We start from the raw sequence: 16,084 nt of genomic DNA, 5'->3' as shown, positions 1-16,084 counted from the left end.
TCCCCTCTCATCCTTCTAAACTCCAGTGAATACAGGCCCAGTCGATCCAGTCTCTCTTCACATGTCAGTCCTGCCATCCCGGGAATCAGTCTGGTGAACCTTCGCTGCACTCCCTCAATAGCAAGAACGTCCTTCCTCGGATTAGGAGACCAAAACGGAACACAATATTCCAGGTGAGGACTCACTAAGGCCCTGTATAACTGCTGTAAGACCTCCCTGCTCCTATACTCAAATCTCCTAGCTATGAAGGCCAACATACCATTTGCCTTCTTTACCGCCTGCTGTACCTGCATGCCAACTTTGAATGACTGATGTACCATGACACCCAGGTCTCGCTGCACCCCCCCCTTTTCCTAATCTGCCTCCATTTAGATAATATTCTGCCTTCGTGTTTTTGTCACCAAAGTGGATAACCTCACATTTATCTACATTATACTGCATCTGACACATGTTTGCCCACTCACCTATCCTGTCCAAGTCATCCTACAGCCTTTTAGCGTCCTCCTCACAGCTCACACCGCCACCCAGTTTAGTGTCATCTGCAAATTTGGAGATATTACACTCAATTCCCTCATCCAAATCATTAGTGTATATTGTAAATAGCTGGGGTCCCAGCACTGAGCCCTGCGGCACCCCACTAGTCACTGCCTAACATTCTATAAGGACACGTTTATCCCGACTCTCTGCTTCCTGTCTGCCAACCAGTTCTCTATCCATGTCAGTATACTACCGCCAAACCATATGCTTTAATTTTGCACACCAATCTCGTGTGGGACCTTGTCAAAAGCCTTTTGAAAGTCCAAATACACCACATCCACTGGTTCTCCCTTGTCCACTCTACCAGTTACATCCTCAAAAAATTCCAGAAGATTTGTCAAGCATGATTTCCCTTTCATAAATCCATGCTGACTTGGACCGATCCCGTCATTACTTTCCAAATGTGCTGCTATTTCATCTTTAATAATTGATTCCAACATTTTCCCCACGACTGATGTCAGGCTAAGCGGTCTATAATTCCCTGTTTTCTCTCTCCCTCCTTTCTTAAAAAGTGGTGTCACATTAGCTACCCTCCAATCCATAGGAACTGATCGAGAGTCGATAGACTGTTGGAAAATTATCAAAGTATCCACTATTTCTAGGGCTACTTCCTTAAGTACTCTGGGTTGCAGACCATCAGACCCGGGGGATTTATCGGCCTTCAATCCCAACAATTTCCCACCTGATAAAGATTTCCTTCAGTTCCTCCTTCTCACTAAACCCTCGGTCCCCTAGTATTTCCGGAAGGTTATTTGTGTCTTCCTTCGTGAAGACAGAACCAAAGTATTTGTTTAACTTGTCCGCCATTTCTTTGATCCATTATAAATTCACCTGAATCTGACTGCAAGTGACCTACATTTGTTTTCACTAATCTTTTTCTCTTCACATATCTATAGAAGCTTTTGCAGTCAGTTTTTATGTTCCCAGCAAGCTTCCTCTCATACTCTATTTCCCCCCTGCTAATTAAACCCTTTGTCCTCTGCTGTATTATAAAATTCTCCCAGTCCTCAGGTTTGCTGCTTTTTCTGGCCAATTTATATCCCTCTTCCTTGGATTTAACACTATCCTTAATTTCCCTTGTTAGCCATTGTGGTAGGAAATTCCATTTTGCTCTTGTTGAGAATGATATGATGATTCTGACTTTTTTTATCCCCAGTAATGAGTAAAAATTTGCTGTTGCAAACTTGCTCTGGAATGAAACATCCCAAAACTATCTTTCTTGAGCAGCATAAATAAATAAAACTTAAGTAATAAAAAGGGGAAGTTGATTATGAGACACAAGTATACAAGAAAAAAAATCAACACACTAGAAATATACTCTATGCTGAGTTAAACCCAAGTGCTGCGAGACAGCCTCCTCAAGGGGATCTCACAGCACTCATGTTTGGAACATGGTTGGGACCAGACTCTAGAATTGTATCAATTTTGTGTTTCTGCAAATGCATATTTGCACCAGAGTGTGCTCTTCCCAGTGCATTGTAAAGCCTTAGCGTAACTGCCATTGATTTATATTCCACTGCTTATATATTCTCACATTTTGTTTTTAATTGCTTCAGTGCACTGTCTGAACATTGAACGTGGCCTGTATACTGTTATTCCTTGGTCTCTTTATAAGTATATTGACTAATATATTCTAAATTTCATTTAATGTTTATCTGCTAAATTGTACAACCAATCTAAATCCTTCTGCAAATCTTTAACTGCATCATGTGGCTCTATTGCTCTCTCTGCTTAAGTGTCACTTGCAGATTGGATAATGTTACAATATAACCAAAAATCAAAAAACTGCAGGTGCTGAAAATATGAAACAAAAATGAAAAAATGCTGGAAATACAACAGAAGTTCAGATAGCATCTGTGGATAGAAAAGACAAGTTGACGATTCAAGTGTGGACCCTGCATGAGAAATGGAAGATATTACAGAGAACATGATTTTAAGAGGAACAGAACAAAGGGAGAGGGTAGGAATCATACAGACATATAAAAAGGAACATAATGAGACAATAGGTGGCATATTGAAAGAAATTAATTATATTTATGAGGCAAAGAATGTGTGAATAGCTCAGGAGGTGGGGGATAAGGCAAGTCTAAATGGAAGCAGCAAAAGCTGGCAAAGTAGAGCAGACTTAAGTGATGCAGGTCCCAAGAGAATTAAAAAAAACAGATCGACACCAAGGGTGCAGACCGCACCAGTAGCATAATGTTCCAATGGAAGGTCCCTATCCCAAGCACCAACCTGTAACTATCCCAATGAAGCAGGTTAATGCTCATTCTATTTCTTCTCTCAGGAGTTTGAGTGTGTTTTTCTTCCCACTCCCCCTTCCTTGTGTTCAGTTCCATTATAAATGCTGGTCATTTGTAATATCTGATATCGCCCGACCTGCTGAGTGTCTCTAGACATTTCTCTTTTTGATAACATTGCAGTTGGTTTCAGTGTTTAAGCCATTTATGAAGATTAGAAATAACAGGAATCAAGCACTGATACATGTGGGCCTCCACTCAACAATTCAGTTCAATTATAAGTATTTCACTGGAATACACACACATTCTCATCGTCATTAGATCCGAGAGGTTGCACGACTTCTAATTTCATGAACATTATCCTATCATTTGCAAGGATTAGGGGTAGGTGACACTTGGCTTTCTTTGAGGCATTGGGACAGAAAGAAGCCTCTACCACATTGACTACTTATGATTCTATTGCTTCAGAACCTCTGAAGCATTGCAATTTTATTTTTGGTTTACTAAAGTTATCCATTGCTAAGGTGTTGTTATATTTACATACTCTTCCTACCTCTTATGTTGCCATCATCCTTTCCCAAGGATGCCCCTATTTTTTAGTCCCTTCCCTGATCTGTTAATTTTACTTAATGTTGGATCTTCTGAGATGAAACTTACATTTTTTTCATTTTTCAAGTTTGTCTGAAGATACAGAGCAACCCTCCTATCTTTTTGATCTTTTCCATCTATCCAGAACATGCTAAAATTCTGCATATTCAATTCATTCCCATCTGCTGAAGTAAACCACATTTCTGCACCCATGCAATAATGTAAAACTTAAAAAAAACAAATATCTATCTGATCGACATTGTTGCCTGTAATTTATTTTTAGTCTGACCTACAATTGAAAATCAATAAAAATGAAAAAAACATTGATAATGTGTCCAGGGTCTAAACGACAAGACTTAAATGCGCTGACTAGCAAAACATCTTTTAAAAATCCCCCTTCCTTCAAAAAAAAAGCAATCAAACTTTTTTCCAATATGGGAGAAACTTTGATCGGCTAATAACAGGAACAGAATTCAAAAGCTGCCTCTAATTAAAGCAGGAAGATCATTGGCCCCAGTCAGGATGCAAGGTTTCTTAAAATGTCAGTGTCCCTGGTGATTTCTTCTCCATTCTCACCCTGTGGGATGACAGAATTGACCTTTTCTATCTGGAAACTGAATGAATAAAATAAGGGAAACTCACTGTTGCTTACACAACTGAACAAATGGCCTTTCTACATAAAGTCAAATCGCTTTAAATAGCATTTAGGCCGCTTTTTTGCATCAAAGCAAGTCTTTCTTTCTTTTCATTGACTAAAACCTAATTCTAGCTCCGTGTACAGCAATATGTTCTATTTTGGTCTGTTCGATTTAATTCTTCATTTCCACCAAAAAGATTTTAAACATGATGTCCCACTTATTTTTGGTGAAGGTTGAGAGGCAGCTCACATGATCCTTTAAATGAATTGATGATAAAAAATATAGAAATGGTGAAAACAGACAACGGAGACCTGTTAGATTTAAAATTTATTCCCTTTCTCAAAAAGACTCATAAGGCACCTACAACTGTAACACATGAGTACAAGACCTTTCTTGCTATGAATCAATTCTCTATTTCATAGGAAGTAACCTCTAGTTGTTATCTCATATGTATTTAAATATTCTTTGGAATGGAGGGGTGAAAATTAAAATAACAATGCAGATTTTTGAATTGGCTAACCACAACCTTCACGGCCATGATCGATCACAACAATTTCAACAAAAAATGAGTGGGCACTTCAATAAGAGTGATCATCAGTTCTAGGAATTCATGTAATAGAATTTATAGATTCATCATGAGAATGGAGTGAAAAAGCTCCAACACAATTCAGTGATTCAGATGACATCCTAAAACCAAAAAAATTAATACTGCAAGGGTTATTATTGTCAGTGAATTCACAATGTTGTTCTTCAGCCTTCAACCCACCCTTTATCTATGTTGCTATTTTATTCAATTCCATGAATGTTGGATGGTCATGTACTTTTCATATCAAGATCTACATTTAATTTTGTTTAAAAAGCAAAAATGCAATAATTCAGATTTAAACATACAGATCAGAAATACTAATGTATTACCTATTAATTTACCAAGTTGCTTTAACAGTATTTTGACTAGCACATTTATATATGTTTTAACTATAGGAAGTTGAAAACCCACACCTTAATTCCAAAAGATTTGGATATGCACTGTCCAGTCTATACACCTTTCTAGGGTTATTTAGAAAAGCATGGTTATCTATCAGGTCAGGTACACCATGAAATAAAAGCTGTTTGGTCCTTTGTCAAGTTACATCTGCAAAATGTAATTAGAACATAGAAACATAGAAAGTAGGTGCAGAAGTAGGCCATTCAGCCCTTCGAGCCTGCACCATCATTCAATATGTATAAACTTTGCACCAAACCCTGTAGTTTGTGATCTACACCATGCACAATAGTGCCTTATTTACTATTGCCCATTCCTGCTTTCTCTCCATAACCCTTGATCCATTTAACCGCAAGGCCCACATCTAACTCCCTTTTGAATATATCTAACGAACTGGCCTCAACAACTTTCTGTGGTAGACAATTCCACAGGTTCACAATTCTCTGAATGAAGAAGTTTCTCATCTCGGTCCTAAAGATTTTAAACATGGTGTCACACTTATTTTTGGTGAGAGTTGAGAGGCAGCTCACATGACCTATTCAGTCTCATAATGTTCCCTTATCCTTAGACTGTGACCTCTGGTTTGGGACTTCCCCAACATTGGGAACATTCTTCTTGCATCTAACCGGTCCAATCCCATTAGAATTTTATATGTTTCTATGAGGTTCCCTCTTATTCTTCTAAATTCCAGTGAATATAAGCCTAGTCGATCCAGTCTTTCTTCATATGTCAGTCCTGCCATCCCGGGAATCAGTCTGGTGAACCTTCGCTGCACTCCCTCAATAACAAGAATGTCCTTTCTCAGATTAGGAGGCAAAACAGGATACAATATTCAAGGTGTGGCCTCACCAAGGCCCTGTACAACTGTAGTAAGACCTCCCTGCTCCTATACTCAATTCCTCTCGCTATGAAGGCCAATATGCCATTTGCCTTCTTCATCGCCTGCTGTACCTGCATGCCAACTTTCAATGACTGATGTACTATGACACCAAGGTCTCGTTGCACCTCCCCTTTTCCTAATCTGTCACCATTCAGATAATATTCTGCCTTCCTGTTTTTGCCACCAAAGTGGATTTCCTCACATTTATCCACATTATACTGCATCTGCCATGCATTTGCCCATTCATCTAACCTGTCCAAGTCACTCTGCAGCCTCTTACCATCCTCCTCACAGCTCACACTGCCACCCAGCTTAGTGTCATCTGCAAACTTGGAGATATTACATTCAATTCCTTCGTCTAAATCATTAATGTATATTGTAAATAGCTGGGGTCCCAGCACTAAACCCTGCGGTATCCCTCTAGTCACTGCCTGTCATTCTGAAAAGGATCCATTTATTCCGATTCTTTGCTTCCTGTCTGCCAACCAGTTTTCTATGCACGTCAATACATTACCCCCAATGCCATGTGCTTTAATTTTGCACACTAATCTCTTGTGTGGGACCTTGTCAAAAGCCTTTTGAAAGTCCAAATACACCACATCCACTGGATCTCCCTTGTCCACTCTACTAGTTACATCCTCAAAAAACTCTAGAAGATTTGTCAAGCATGATTTCCCTTTCATAAATCCATGCTGACTTGGACCGATCCTGACACTGCTTTCCAAATGCGCTGCTATTACAAAACAGAACAAAAAACAATCAGGCTGTAACGTAATATTGAGCAAGTGTATTTATATAAAAATGGCAACTGTATGATGAACAAAAATTGAGTAAGAAATAAACGTAAAATCAGACTACTACTACCTTCTATTTTAGAATAAGTCTTGATAAATAACAAGACCTGTAATCAATAACTATTGTAAATATTTAAACCAGCTGATCTAAGGTACTCTGCTCTCACTATCTTAGCATATGCTTAACACAGCAGGGTCATAGAAACATAGAAAATAGGTGCAGAAGCAGCCCATTCGGCCCTTCGAGCCTGCACCACCATTCATGGCTGATCATGCAACTTCAGTATCACACTCCTGCCTTCCCTGCATACCCCCTGATCCCTTTAGCCATAAGAGCCACATCCAACTCCCTTTTAAATATATCCAACGAACTGGCCTCAACAACTTTCTGTGGTAAAGAATTCCATAGGTTCATAATTCTGTGAAAAAGTTTCTCCTCATTTCGGTCCTAGATGGCTTACCCCTTATCCTTAGACTGTGTCCTGGTTCTGGACTTATCTAATATCGGGAACATTCTTCCTGCATCTAACCTGTCCAATCCCGTCAGAATTTTATGTTTCTATGAGGTCTCCTCTCATTCTTCTAAATTCCAGTGAATATAAGCCTAGTCGATCCAGTCTTTCTTCATGTCAGTCCTGCCAACCCGGGAATCAGTCTGGTGAACCTTCACTGCACTCCCTCAATAGCAAGAATGTCCTTCTTCAGATTAAGAGACCAAAACTGTACACAATACTCAAGGTATAGTCACACCAAGACCCTGTACAACTGCAGCAAGACCTTCCTGCTCCTATACTCAAATCCTCTCGTTATGAAGGCCAACATGCCATTTGCTTTCTTAACTGCCTGCTGTACCTGCATGCCTACTTTCAACGACTGATGTACCATGACACCCAGGTCTCGTTGCACCTCCCCTTTTCTTAATCTGTCACCATTTAGATAATAATCTGCCTTCCTGTTTTTGCCACCAAAGTGGATAATCTCACACTTATCCACATTATACTGCATCTGCCATGCATTTGCCCACTCACCTAACCTGTCCAAGTCACTCTGCAGCCTCTTAGCATCCTCCTCACAGCTCACACTACCCAGCTTAGTGTCATCTGCAAACTCGGAAATATTACATTCAATTCCTTCGTCTAAATCATTAATATATATTGGAAATAGCTGGGGTCCCATCACTGAAACTTGTGGTACCACTAGTCACTGCCTGCCATTCTGAAAAGGACCCGTTTATTTCTACTCTTTGCTTCCTGTCTGCCAATCAGTTCTCTATCCACGTCAATACATTATCCCCAATACCATGTGCCTTAATTTTGCACACTAATCTCTTGTGTGGGACCTTGTCAAAAGTCCTTTGAAAGTCCAAATACACCACATCCACTGGTTCTCCCTTGTCCACTCTACTAGTTTCATCCGCAAAAAATTCTAGATTTGTCGAGCATGATTTCCCTTTCATAAATCCATGCCGACTTGGAACGATCCGGTCACTGCATTCCAAATGTGCTGCTATTACATCTTTAATAATTGATTCCAGCATTTTCCCCACTACCAATGTCAGGCTAACCGGTCTATAATTTCCGTTTTCTCTCCCTCCTTTTTTAAAAAGTGGGGTTACATTAGCTACCCTCCAATCCATAGGAACTGATCCAGAGTTCATGGAATGTTGGAAAATGACCACCAATGCATCTACTATTTCTAGGGCCACTTCCTTAAGTAATCTGGGATGCAGACTATCAGGCCCCGGGGATTTATCGACCTTCAATCCCATCAATTTCCCTAACACCATTTCCTGACTAATAAGGATTTCCCTCAGTTCCTCCTTCTCGCTAGACCCTTGGTCCCCTAGTATTTTCAGGAGGTTATTTGTGCCTTCCTTAGTGAAGACAGAACCAAAGTATTTGTTCAATTAGTCTGCCATTTCCTTGCTCACCATTATGAATTCACCTCATTCTGACTGCAAGGGACCATTAGTCTTCACTAATCTTTTTCTCTTCACGTATCTATAGAAGCTTTTGCAGTCAGTTTTTATGTCCCCTGCAAGTTTACTCTCATACTCTATTTTCCCCCTCCCAATTAAACCCTTAGTCCTCCTCTGCTGAAATCTAAATTTCACCCAGTCCTTAGGGTCATTAATATATATTTAATTTTAACTGTTTGTGCGAAAATTTGAAACCAGAAAATAGCTTTGACCGATACAAAACTAAAAATGTTGATATTACTGAACGAAAGTTTAATGCGGCATATAACATTCTCTTGCCTGCTATTTTAAAGAATGAGATTGATTTAAAACTATGGACATCGGAATGTACAGAATTGGAAAAATCCACTTGAGTCCATCTGATGGCCCCAGAGTTCAAAAATATAGTTCACTAGCTATGTCTCATAATAGGTAAAATCTCTGATCTGTCCACTTACCTTTCCTCTTCGGAGCTTCATCTTGCGTCTCACCACCACCCCCCCCATCCCCGTCAGGTAGCATTTTGCTGCACCTTTTACAATGCCATATTTTTCTTGCAACATTGTGATCAAAAATGCGCACAGTGCACCAGATGGGGATAAACTATTGCTTTGTATAAACTTTGCACCAAACCCTGTCGTTTGTGATCTACACCATGCACAATAGTGCCTTATTTACTATTGCCAAACACAATACAGTCAGTTTCAAAGATCTGTCCAACAATATCGCAAACCCTTTTTCCCAGTGCTGTATCCTGTTGCGTAACAACATTCAGTTTATAATCCAATGTTTATTCTGCTTCTCTAATCTTATCACTTTGCACTTATTGACACGGATTTTCATTTGCCACTTGTTAGCACAACGTCTCAATTTACCTAGATTCTTCTGCACCTGATCAGCCAATAACTTAATTGTCTGCAAACCTCCTTCCCCGCCTTGATGCCATCTACAAAGTGACTCTTTTACCTCTACCCTCCTTTCCAAATCACACAATGTGAGTAACAAAGGTTTCAGCATTGATCCTTTGGATACCAGCTGGTTGATTCCTACCATTCTGACAAAATGCCATGGACAATCATCTACACGGTCACTCCCCTTGACCGTGCCATCTCACGTGGCCTCTCTACGTCCATCATATCAAGCACACCTCTGATCACTTCCTTATATCCCTCGCCACATACATTCACCTTGCCCCTCCCTCCCAATCCCACCTCCTTTTGTGGCTGCCCCTGGAAAGAAAACTCTCCCCCCAAGTCAATGACACTTTCAATTTCCCAACTGTCTAGCCGTTGGCCCTCCATCCAGCGCACCATTTCTGCAGCTACTGATCTGCTGAATCAAACCCTCACCTCCATCTTTGATGCCTTGTCTCCATAAGAATATAAGAACATAAGAAATAAGAACAGGAGTAGGCCATTAGGCCCCTCGAGCCTGCTCCGCCATTCAAATAAGATCATGACTGATATGATCTTGGCTTTAACTCTACTTCCTTGCCCACTCCCCATAACACTTTGACTCACCCTTATCGCTCAACAATCTGTCTATCCCCACCTTAAATATATTCAATGACCCAGCCTCCATTGTTCTTGAGAATTCCAAAGGTTCACGACCCTCTGAGAAGAAATTCCTCATTTCCGTTTTAAATGGGCCACCCCTTATTCTGAAACTATGTCCCCTAGTTCTAAATTCCCCCACAAGGGGAGACATCCTCTCTGCATCTGCCCTGTCAAGCCTCCTCTTTTAAACTACTGACTCCAGTTCTTCTCACATTTTATACGACATTGATTTATTTTTGATTCAGGCAAATATTCAGGCACCTCATACACCATATTGAGATGTGCAGGTACGTCTTATAGACATTGCAGCCACCCCATAATACCGCATACACAGCAATGACTTGCAACATGTTTCTTACTATGGAACAGTGCACCTATTCATACCAAAGTTGCAATTTTAATTCAATAATTTGAATTGGATCAGCATGAATTCCTGGCTACTTTTAATATAAAATCAATGCCAAGTTTCCCCTCCACCCCCTCTTTTGAAGGTTAGGCGGCTAATTGCACACAGCAAGCGTCCGCAAACAGCAATGTGATAATGAACAGATAATCTGTTTTAGTGATGTTGGTTACAGACTTTTCCCCCCTCCCTATCCTAGGGTATCGAGACTACAATTGCTGTCTCAGTTGTGATCAGTTAACGCAGCACAGTCCATGGATGAAATCTGTGTCTGGCTTTGATGTATTGCAAAATATTAAAATACTTTTATCATCCCTCCCCCCCCCCCCAATGTTTGAAGAGCATTACGTTAATACTCCAATAAAACTATTACTCTCTCTCCCCCTGGTACGGTCTCCATATCCGCTCTTTCAAGTCCAAGGGATACAGACTTGAACGTTTATGGCGGACAACTGGTTTAGCGGTTCATTGTCAGAACTGGCTGGACCACATAAACCACGACAGGTGCAGCGTCCCGAATCCGGAACCCTCAGGACTGAGGTCGTTCCGGATTTTTCGTTTTGCCGGATTTTGGAATGTCTTTCTGACGTCCCGAATCCGGATCCAAGCCTACTTAAGGAGGTGGCCTTGGAAATAACGGATGCATTGACAGTCATTTTCCAACATTCCATAGACTCTGGATCAGTTCCTATGGAGTGGAGAGTAGCCAATGTAACCCCACTTTTTAAAAAAGGAGGGAAGAGAGAAAACAGGGAATTATAGACCGGTCAGCCTGACATCGGTAGTGGGTAAAATGATGGAATCAATTATTAAGGATGTCATAACAGCGCATTTGAAAAGAGGTGACATGATAGGTCCAAGTCAGCATGGATTTGTGAAAGGGAAATCACGCTTCACAAATCTTATGGAATTTTTTGAGGATGTTTCCAGTAGAGTGGAGAAGGGAGAACCAGTTGATGTGGTGTATTTGGACTTTCAGAAGGCTTTCGACAAGGCCCCACACAGGAGATTAATGTGCAAAGTTAAAGCACACGGGATTGGGGGTATTGTGCTGACGTGGATTGAGAACTGGTTGGCAGACAGGAAGCAAAGAGTAGGAGTAAATGGGTACTTTTCAGAATGGCAGGCGGTGACTAGTGGGGTACCGCAAGGTTCTGTGCTGGGGCCCCAGCTGTTTACATTGTACATTAATGATTTAGATGAGATTAAATATAGTGTCTCCAAATTTGTGGATGACACTAAGTTGGGTGGCAGTGTGAGCTGCGAGGAGGATGTTATGAGGCTGCAGAATGACTTGAATAGGTTAGGTGAGTGGGCAAATATGCATGGTAGATGAAGTATAATGTGGATAAATGTGAGGTTATCCACTTTGGTGGTAAAAAGAGAGAGACAGACTATTATCTGAATGGTGACAGATTAGGAAAAGGGGAGGTGCAACGAGACCTGGGTGTCATGGTACATCAGTCATTGAAGGTTGGCATGCAGGTACAGCAGGGTATGCAGCTCGTTGAGGCAGCGAATTCCACAGATTTTCAACCCTCAGAGAAGAAATTTCTCCTCATCTCAGTTTTAAATGGACAGCCCCTTATTCTAAGATTATGCCCCCTAGTTCTAGCCTTCCCCACCAGTGGAAACATCCCTTCTGCATCCAGCTTGTCAAGCCCCCTCATAATCTTATACGTTTCGATAAGATCACCTCTCATTCTTCTGAATTCTAATGAGTAGAGGCCCAACCTACTCAACCTTTCCTCATAAGTCAACCCCTTCATCTCCGGGATCAACCTAGTGAACCTTCTCTGAACTGCCTCCAAAGCAAGTATATCCTTTCGTAAATATGGAAACCAAAACTGCACGCAGTATTCCAGGTGTGGCCTCACCAATACCCTGTATAACTGAAGCAAGACTTCCCTGCTTTTATACTCCATCTCCTTTGCAATAAAGGCCAAGATTCCATTGGCCTTCCTGATCACTTGCTGTACCTGCATACTAACCTTTTGTGTTTCATGCACAAGTACCCCCAGGTCCTGCTGTACTGCAACACTTTGCAATCTTTCTCCATTTAAATAATAACTTGCTCTTTGATTTTTTTCTGCCAAAGTGCATGACCTCACTTTCCAACATTATACTCCATCTGCCAAATTTTTGCCCACTCACTTAGCCTGTATATGTCCTTTTGCTGATTTTTGTGTGTCCTCCTCACACATTGCTTTTCCTCCCATCTTTGTATTGTCAGCAAACTTGGCAATGTTACACTCAGCCCCTTCTTCCAAGTTGTTAATATAGATTGTAAATAGTTGGGGTCCCAGCACTGATCCCTGCGGCACCCCACTAGTTACTGATTGCCAACCAGAAAATGAACCATTTATCCAGACTCTCTGTTTTCTGTTAGTTAGCCAATCCTCTATCCATACCATATTACCCCCAACCCCATGAACTTTTATCTTATACAGTAACCTTTTAAGTGGCAGCTTGTCATATACCTTCTAGAAGTCCAAATACACCACATCCACTGGTTCCCCTTTATCCACCCTGTTCGTTACATCCTCAAAGAATTCCAGCAAATTTGTCAAACATGACTTCCCCTTCATAAATTCATGTTGATTCTGCCTGATCGAATTTTGCTTTTCCAAATGTCCTGCTACTGTTGACAATGTCCTGTTATTGTTGACAATATCATCAATATCAGTTTTCAAGGGGCCAACATTGCTCCTGACCACACTCTTTTTCCTAATATAATTAAAAAAAATGTGTTTATATTTTGATTTCCCTTGCAAGTTTATTTTCGTATTCTTCTTTTATAGCTCTTATTATCTGTTTTGTCACGCTTTGTAAAACATTTGTTGAGGTACTAAGTGGATAATCAAGAACTAGGCACAGTCATGATGGCTTCCTTCTGTGGTATAAAATGTTATGATTCCATTTGTACAACAGTGTGCGAGTTAAAATGATATATATTTTAGATAATTTCTTTTAGAACCCAAAATGACAGGTGTTCATGGAAGGTATACACTTTACTGAGGAGTTATTTCTCAAAAGGTTGGAAATAGTACCGTCAATTTCTTTACATTAGAAAAATTTATTGTACTGAAACTATTCTACCTAATATTTGCCACTCATTTAACATCTTCTTCCACCAGTGAAATTAATTTACTTTCCCATAAGGTTGGCCTGTCAGGTTTTGTTCAAGGAGAGTGCGGTTTGAGGTTGACCCTATAACTTACAAGACCACAAGGTCAATCCAGTATCTGACACTTCTTGAAGTCTCTTTTGCAAGAACATTTTGTGTGTACTTATTTGGTTTAAAATTTAAAAAAAATAATACTGGGGCAAGATATTGAAGGACCAGTTATGCCTGATGAATGGTATTCCAGCACAAATCTTTACCTTCAAAAGGCGGGAAGAGAAAAATCTGAGTAAAAATAGAATGGTACACACATACAGAATTTGAAACTGGGGTCACAGAGAAGTATTGTACTTACTGTTCAATTCTTGGAGACAGGTACAGTTTGGGAAACACTTGAGTGGCTTCAGCATCCTCAAAACTGACAGAGAGGAGAGAAACATCTTCTCCTGGGTCTATAACTACTGGGTCCTGGGAGAGAGGAAACAGCAAATATTATAAATGCAGGATGTAATTTTGCATATTTTATTGAAATGCTTTGGAATTATTCCTCACTAAACGTTTTCCATTTTTCCTTGTGATCTGAGATAGCAAGTTAGCTGAGGGAGTAGACTTTTCCCTCTCAAGTGAGCCATGAAAGATGCTCTGTTAGTTGATAAGTAATGGAAATTTCCACTTCTACAAGAAGAAATATTGTCTGCATGAGAGGTTGAATCCCACTAAAACTGTGGCTAGTTAAAAACAGCATTGGGATTTAAACCAAACAACTATCTTGTAGGCAAGCAGACAGTAACTCCTTGAACCTTGTGGAACTTTTGCAGTGTGTCAATTTGAAGTGCTCTTTAGTAAGGATCAGATTAGGTTAGCTACCAAGAACATATCTTGGCCCAACCTCAGTAATGACCTTATCTGGCCTCTTGTACTCTTTACGTTGTTTTTCTAAAGAAGCATGCTGACTTCCAAATCTTTAAATCATCATGCCTATTCTTCCAAGCTGTTGCAGGCCTTTAAATCCTGTAAGCTTTTCAATTTTCCTCACACCAACAGAAACTCCCAATCCAAGAAGTTTTCTATTCCTGGAGCTCACTAACTAGGTTGACCCCAGAGATATTAATGGGTTAGCTGGGTGCTCTTGCCACACTGGTGACCAGAGAATTTACTCTAGTACCTCTACACAAGGCGAGGGAATAATTGAATAGCTATTAATGACTGGTCATGGGGCTCCTTGGGACGATGCTGTCTGTCCTCTTGGTTCGGGAATGAGGTGCAACATGGAAATCGGTGGGTGGAAAAAGGGGTAAGAAAAAAAAAAGCCATTTTCCTTTAAAAGTTCAATTGCAGGCAATAAGCATTCCCAAGAATTACAGACTTTGAGAAACAAGGCATGCATAATGGTATTTAAGATGGATAAGATGAATAGATACGGTTATACATAAACAATATGGACAACCATATTCAAATACTGAATTGATGAGATCAGGTACACTTCATATTCCATTTAGATAGGGACATATTCAGGAATTAATAAAGCTGGCCTTTATTGCAATGTGGATGGAGTATAAAAGTAGGTAAGTCCTGCTCCAACTGTACAGGACGTTGGTAAGACCACACCTGGAGTACTGCGTACAGTTTTGGTCTCCTTATTTAAGGAAGGATATATTTGCATTGGAGACAGTTCAGAGAAGGTTCACGAGGTTGATTCCTGAGATGAAGGGGCTGTCATATAAAGAAAGGTCGAGCAGGTTGGGCCTATACTCCTAGCAGTTTAGAAGAATGAGAGGTGATCTTATTGAAGCATAAAAGATTCTGGGGGGCTTGACAGGGTAGATGCTGAGAGGATGTTTCACCTCACGGGGGAATCTCTAACTAGAGGGCATAGTTTCAGAATAAGGGGTCACCCATTTAAAACAGAAATGAGAAGGAATTTCTTCTCTCAGGAGAGCGATGAATCTTTGACATTCTCTACCCCAGAGAGCTGTGGAGGTTGGGTCTTTGAATATATTTAAGGTGTAGATGGACAGATTTTTGAATCATAAGGGAGTTATGGGGAGCGGGTGGGGAAGTGGAGTTGAGGCCAGGATCAAATCAGCCATGATCTTATTGAATGGCAGAGCAGGCTCGAGGGGCCAAATGGCCTACTCCTGTTCCTATTTCTTATGTTCTTACGTATTACATTAGCCATGGTGGTAATAACATGAGTTTGAAACTCTAATTCGAATAAAAGGGATTGAGAAAGCTGAATCAACGTCGTCCATGATTATATTTTATGGCAATCAATAAAAGTCAGAATACATTATTTTCACACTAACTGCCACAAAAAGCAGATGATTGATGTTAGGGCATCAGATTCATAATTAAAATATTTTAAAATAAATGTTTTGATTTAAT

The 16,084-nt window shown here is 40.3% G+C and overlaps 1 protein-coding gene across 4 annotated transcripts in view; it reads right to left on the bottom strand.

The window, feature by feature from the left end:
• Positions 1-16,084, bottom strand: part of babam2 (BRISC and BRCA1 A complex member 2) — a 278,819-nt gene that overhangs the window by 82,693 nt on the left and 180,042 nt on the right. For all 4 annotated transcript variants that reach the window (XM_070885724.1, XM_070885727.1, XM_070885725.1 and 1 more), the window contains one exon: positions 14,055-14,167. In XM_070885724.1, the coding sequence (XP_070741825.1) occupies positions 14,055-14,167 (113 nt within the window). The remainder of the gene's footprint in view (positions 1-14,054; positions 14,168-16,084) is intronic.

This window comes from Pristiophorus japonicus, chromosome 7 (genome assembly GCF_044704955.1).
Source record: "Pristiophorus japonicus isolate sPriJap1 chromosome 7, sPriJap1.hap1, whole genome shotgun sequence".
NCBI classification, from domain to species: domain Eukaryota; kingdom Metazoa; phylum Chordata; class Chondrichthyes; family Pristiophoridae; genus Pristiophorus; species Pristiophorus japonicus.
Note: the sequence above shows the minus strand (reverse complement) of the source record. Positions and strands in the feature narration are given on the sequence as shown.